The 6,758-nt window shown below is 37.3% G+C and overlaps 1 protein-coding gene across 1 annotated transcript in view; it reads left to right on the top strand.

The window, feature by feature from the left end:
- SLC15A5 (solute carrier family 15 member 5) overlaps nt 1-5,476 on the top strand; it is an 81,459-nt gene extending 75,983 nt beyond the window's left edge. The window contains exons 8-9 of the mRNA XM_059183617.1: nt 2,297-2,405; nt 5,329-5,476. Of these exons, the coding sequence (XP_059039600.1) occupies nt 2,297-2,405; nt 5,329-5,476 (257 nt within the window). The remainder of the gene's footprint in view (nt 1-2,296; nt 2,406-5,328) is intronic.
- Nucleotides 5,477-6,758: the final 1,282 nt, after the last annotated feature.

The following is a 6,758-nucleotide window of genomic DNA, read 5'->3' on the forward strand; positions in this document are numbered from 1 at the left end:
GAGAAACACAGTGATAAGATGGTCTAATCACATCACATGCAAAGTGCTGATGTGAAATGAAAAGGACAGAAATAAGATTGGGATATTAATTCAAGAGAAATAAGGAAATAGGACTGTTTGAATAAGCTTAGCAAGGTGGTTTAGTTCTTCCTGAAAATATGTGTGATGTCATCTCACCTTACCTTGACTTCCACCCCAACTCCCCTCATTCAAGTACAATCAAATGTGTAGTTTCTAAACACACGTGCACACCCACCCACCCAGACACACACACACACACACACACACAGAGGCTACATAGGCCCAGACACAGAGGGAAACATTCTATGAAACTACTCCTGTCAAAGGAAGGCATTATGTCAGTATAGCAATAACACTATACATTTCTATTGTAATGGAACACAAATGAATAAAATGGGGAAGTAGAACTTACTGCATAGATTTCAGCTCAAAACCACATTTCAGTTATAGGTCCAAGACACAAGCTAATTTTCATGGTTGGTCCAAAATAATAGTCATTGTTAAAGGACAGAAGAGAAACAGCTTTAAATGGGAAGTGGCACCATGAATCACAGCTGTCATACTTATGTACTTGCTGACTATCAACCCTGAACAGAGCATTTAATTCAAATTTCCATTTAAAAGTATGCACTGTCAAGGGAAAGGCCAAGAACCATTTTCTAGTTCAGGAAGCAACTCACAACCCATGTACCAAAGATAGCACTGGAGATCAAGTCTTTTGGCACGTAGACTGATTGCTCTAGGCCCACACCCCTTTTCACAACCCACTGTAGGAACTGCTCCTACAAAAAGAAGAAAATGCCAAAACCTTGACATCTGACTGCTCAAAGAAGATTAAGTCCTGTATTCATAATGCATAATTTTTTTGGTAAATATTGTGCCCATTCAGAACTGCAATTGATTATAAGCTCTCTCCGTGAAGATAGATTTGGCTTTTTGAACAATCTTTTTTTTTTTAATTTTTTATAAACATATAATGTATTTTTATCCCCAGGGTTACAGGTCTGTGAATCGCCAGGTTTACATACTTCACAGCACTCACCATGGCACATACCCTCCCCAATGTCCATAACCCCACCACCCTGTCCCAATCCCCCGACCCCCAGCAGCCCTCAGTTTGTTTTTTGAGATTAAGAGTCTCTTTTGGTTTGTCTCCCTCCCGGTCCCATCTTGTTTCATTTATTCCTTTCCTACCCCTAATGCCCCCCACGTTGCCTCTCCACTTCCTCAAATCAGGGAGATCATATGATAATTGTCTTTCTCTGATTGACTTATTTCACTCAGCATAATACCCTCTAGTTGAACAATCTTTTGAACATTATGTGATACTATATATCTGTATTTGTTAATACTAAGATCCCCTTGTTGTTTTAAAAGTACTGCATAAAAATAAGTGTTGCATATATAATACATTATCTCATATTATGTATTAAATAGTAATACAAACCCACTGAAGGAAAATAGAGAAATAGAGATGATACATAAAAGTATGGATCTGGATATGGAAAGGGAGAGAGAATTATAGCAAAGATCCAAAGCAAAAGTCAAAACTTAGCAGCAAAGTAAAAGCAATTACCTTGAATCCTAAATAGTTTCATATATACTCATCTAATGGTTTTGTATAGAGCAGTTTGACATCATAAGAAAGTGGGGTTATCTTATTTGGAAGCATTAATTTGGAGGCATTACTTATCAGGTCAAAAAAATACCTTCATGTCAACAAGAGATTGCAAGTAATTTGACCAACAGGGTCTGTGATATTACAATGAGGTGAAACTGGATTTACCCAAGTTGCCAAAATAAAGTAACATCTGGAATCTACATGTATTATGTCACTAACCTTACAATTAGAATCTGCAACAGACTGTCTAGCTGTGGCAAAAAGTTTTCATTCTTTCAGTTTATATTTACTGACCGATTCTTATGTGTCAGGCACTGTTCTAGATACTAGATCGATAAGGATGAGTAAGATACACCTGCTTGGTTCTGGTAAATTAGCATAATCAGGGTTACTTTTATAGCTCAGTTCTTCTGAACTTATATTGTGTTATGCAGATTCAGGTTTTGTGACCTTCAAAATATTTGGGGTGCTTTGCTTGCCATTTTACTGTTAATTAGAGAATTAAATGAATTTTAACAATGAGTTTCAGATGAGCTTTTTTGCTTTGTAGATATTACTGAAGCGAATAAATCTCTATGAATAGTGGAATGATAAAACATTCACAGAAACTTATAACTCTGCAGTTGAATAACAATTACATTTTGTTCCAAACAGGCAATTGGTTTCCAAACACATTAAACAAAGGCAATTTAGAAAGCTTCTTCTTCTTTTTGGCATCATTAACGTTGTTGAACGTCCTGGGATTCTGGAGTTTCTCACAAAGGTAAGTGTGTGGTAAGACAAGCAATTTCTGAGCCCATGAAATATTGATCTGGGAACCATCACCGAGCCAACAGGAATCCTGTATGCCATGACTGGACAAATTAGCATATTAGCGAAATTTAACAGATTATGCAGAGCAAGAAATTTCAATTTAGGCTTCACTTTTGCCATTGATCCTTATAATAAAATAGTGTTTTACTCGATTCTAAAACATGTTCTGAAGGAAGATATTTTTTCTCCACTGTATAGTACCACTTTAGAATTAGAAATAACCATATTGATAATAAGAATGAATGAGTCATTATCATTAAAAGCAAATATCATTAAACAAATAGCTAGAAATCTAATGATGCTTAAGATTTGGATTCCATTCAGGCCTTTAAATCAGCAGTGACCATTTCAAGGTCAATAACAAACTGCCAAATCATTTAGTCAGTCACCTGAGACCATTCAGTGGCTTAATATGCATCAGCTACCATCCATCCATCGCCAGCCCACCTCTCCCTCACTGACATATTCTTGGATAGCTGTGTACTTTCGAGCAAATTATCTAACCTCTCTGAGTCTCTGTTTTTATACTTGTAAAATAAAATCAAGAATACCAGCATCTTGGGGGCTTTAGGGGTATGAATTTTGGTAAAGGGCCGAGCACCGTGTCTACCACACTGTGGAAACGACAGAGATCTTTATTTTTCTCACTTTCCTCCAGTCACGTATCTATTTAGTCAAATTTTATCCCATCATTTTCACTTCTTCTTTGCCTATTCATTGAATAAAACTCTGTTGGAACACTGGTCATGTGATGGGCACTGCAATGAACTAGAAGCACATAAAGTCAGTACGTCTATAAATGTTTATATATGCTCTTGCTTTCATGGAGCTTATGGTCCTGTATAGGAGAGAGGCACTTAAATCTCACGCAAGGCAGAATTAATGACAAAAAGCAAAAGTCTGAATTTTTAAATTTCTTATTTTCCAAAGTATAGAAGTTATCGAATTAACCCCTCACCATGTATAGTTTCTCTCTATCTCATTCTTGGGTTGAAAACCAAAGCAGAATATCAGGGAGTCTTGCAGAAGAATCCAACAGGAATGTCCTCAGCTTTGTAGCAAAACAGAGTCATCAGTGAAAACGGAAGGTGAAGGCAACTCATCTTTGCCATCCATCCGTTGCCTCCAAACACGGAAGTGGTGCCCATCTGCCAAGTCTCATAAACCTGCAGTTTCTCAACTTTTACTTTTTCTCCCACTGTAAGATTGGACCCTTGTCTTTTCATAAAGTAATTTAAAAGGCAATCTTTCGAGTTATCCCAAGTGAATCCAGTTCTACAACTTAGCTGTACAAACATGAGCAAGGCATTTAACTTGCTCAAGCCCATTTCTTCATTTGTAAAATGAAATAGGAAGAACAGTAACTATGCCATAAAGCTGTTGTGAGGATGAAAAAATGCTCAAAAATGTTAGCTACAGTAATAACAATGGACTTGTTCTTTGTTTTATGCCCCCTTTCTTCCTCCTTTTTAATTCTTCTTCTAGACTCATGAAGAGGTGTGGCCAAGATGACCAGGATTATGGGCTGAATTCATGGACGAAATAGCACTGGACCTAGAATCTATTAGCTCAGGGATTTACTCATTCATTCATTCATTCATTCAAGCAATATACCAAGCATTGTTCCAGGCACTAGAAAAGATAGAACTGAAGAAAGCAGTTCAGTCCAGTCTACATGGAGCTAATACCTAGTGCTCAAGTTAAATTATTTAAGTGTGATTCTTTCTCTGTGATTACCGAACATGTGAGTTACTATAAAGAAGGGAAAGATGGTGGAATGGGGTGCAGAGAAGGAGGCAAGAACAAAATTGTACAAAGCACCAAATATTGGAGGACCCAAAGATGAGAAGGGACTAAGTGATATAGAAATAAATCTGATTCTTAGCGTATCTTCTCTAGTTTCCTATGCTTTTTCCTCCTTTTTCTGTATACTTTTAAGGGAAGGGGGAGAAAAGAGAGAGGATAAAACAAAGCAGGAAGGGAAGAAATCAGTTTTCCAAGTGTTGAGCACTTCTTATCTTGGGCAGCATGCAAGACAAATAACATGTAATCTCCACCTACGTCCCTGCTACCTAAACCCTATTATTTTACTTTATAAATAAGAAAACCAAAGTGAGAATCTAGGTAGGTAAACTAAGTTCACACTCCTAGGATTGAAAACCAAATGCATTTGTTTATAAACACTTTCTTGTATAGCATGCTATTTCTAAGTGCCTTAGGGGAGCACTGATTTCAAACCTAGGCTCTGCAGACTACTATTCATATAAACCCCAGGGAAGTTATGTAACCTCTTAGAACTTTAGTTTCCCTATCTGTGAAATGGGGATAATTTCATCCTTCCAGGGTTATAATGAGAATTCATTAAGTTAGGGTGGAGATAGAGCCCTAGCCTGGTGCCTGGCCTTTAGAAGACACTCAGGAAAACCAGGTGTTCCTTGGGTCAGGAGTAAAGGGCACACATTCTAGAAAGTATGCATGGACTTCTTCTTTGATAATGGTGTTTTCCATATAGCTTCAACACCGAATTTACAAATCCCCCATGCACTTGATGAGCCCTTCCTGAGTCCTGGCCTCCACAACGCTATCAAGTCGATAGGGTTTCAGACTTTCCAGTTTGTCTTTGTCATACTCATTGCAGGTTGTAAATGAGCGCCATCTAGAGGTCTTTATGAGACACCGTAACAGGTCCTAAAACTCCTTTTGTCATTTTATAAAGACTGTTCCTGGTGAGCAGTGCTCTTAAATAATCATCACGGTTGTGCCAGTATCTATGGGCCCATAATAAAAGGTAGACAAGCACAGGAAGAAAGCAAATGATTTATCAAGTCATCTACATCTGGTCCTAAAAAAAGCTTTCTTTCTTTCTTTTTTAGGTATTGTAATCTAAATCATTTTAATGCCCAGAACATCAGTGGAAGTAATCTTGAAGAAACACTTCTCCTCCATGAAAAGTCTCTGAAGTTTTATGGCAGTACGCGGGAATTTTCTTCAAGTATCCATCTTTGGGAGACAGCCCTATGAAACTATGTTTGACTCTACCCATCTTATGAGCAAAGTAGTCATTGTTTTCTTCTGCTGAACATCTTAAGCTTTTTAGTTTAAGAACTAATACATATGGGAGGGACTTCATGAACAGTATCTGTGTACTTTATTTATAAAAACTAATTATGACTCCTCTAGTAAACTATTGTGCCTTTTGCATTAACACATTATACATTACAGTTAATTTCAAAGTCTATGATTACTCCATGACAACAAAGTGACAGTTTCATGTGCATTACAATATTTTACAATTTTTTGCAATAATGGTTCAGCCACTAAGAGCAATAGAAATGCTATTTGTTAGTTTTAATGTGCTAATATAATCAAAATAATTGTATGTTAACATTCCTTCTTTCTATATATTTATTGAGCACTTATTACATGCCAAGCCTTGTATCATATACTATGTCTGACTAATAAATCTATATGTCATTATATTGTATTTGATCTCGATGTCACACTATCAAGATATGAAGTAAGGAAATTTTCTCTGAGTTGAGAAGCAATGTTAACTAAAATAGAGGTCCTTAACAAAGAAAGAATATTCACATACTGAAGAAGTTATAAAATAAAGGTAAATGATAGAATGATTGAAGGAAAAAGGAAAACTGGAGAAGGTGAAACAAGTGTTGAGAAGGTAAGTGATAAATCAAATAGAGAAGATTAAAGCAATTCCCTAGTCTAGAGATGTCTGGGTGGCTCAGTGGTTAAGCAGCTGCCTTCAGCTCAGGTCATGATCCCAGAGTCCTGGGATTGAGCCCCAGGTCAGGCTCCCTGCTCGGTGGGGAGTCTGCTTCTCCCTCTGCTTGCTGCTCTGCCTCCTTGTGTGTGCACACACACACACACTCTCTCTCTCTGTGTCAAATAAATAGATAAGAAATCTTAAAAAAAAAAAAAATTCTCTAACCCAATTCCCATCTTTTGGTCTTCAGTGCTACCAATTCAGACCCATTCACAAAATCGTCTTCCAAAAGAGGTTCTTCCTATATAAACAAAGAAATGTGGAAATTCACATAAAAAATAATGAACGGGGGCACCTGGGTGGCTCAGTTGGTTAAGTGTCCAACTCTTGGTCTCGACTCAGGTCACGGTCTTGAGGTCATGAGATCGAGCCCCGCATCTGGCTCCAAAGTAAGTGTGGAGTCTGCTTAAGATTCTCTCTTCTTCTCCCTTGGTCCCTCCCCAACTCCCTGTCTCTCTCTCTTTAAAAAACCAAAATAAAATACATAGTAATAATAAACTAATATAAAATAAAACTCGT

The sequence above is a fragment of the Mustela lutreola genome, chromosome 8 (assembly GCF_030435805.1).
Source record: "Mustela lutreola isolate mMusLut2 chromosome 8, mMusLut2.pri, whole genome shotgun sequence".
In the NCBI taxonomy this organism is placed as follows: Eukaryota; Metazoa; Chordata; class Mammalia; order Carnivora; family Mustelidae; genus Mustela; species Mustela lutreola.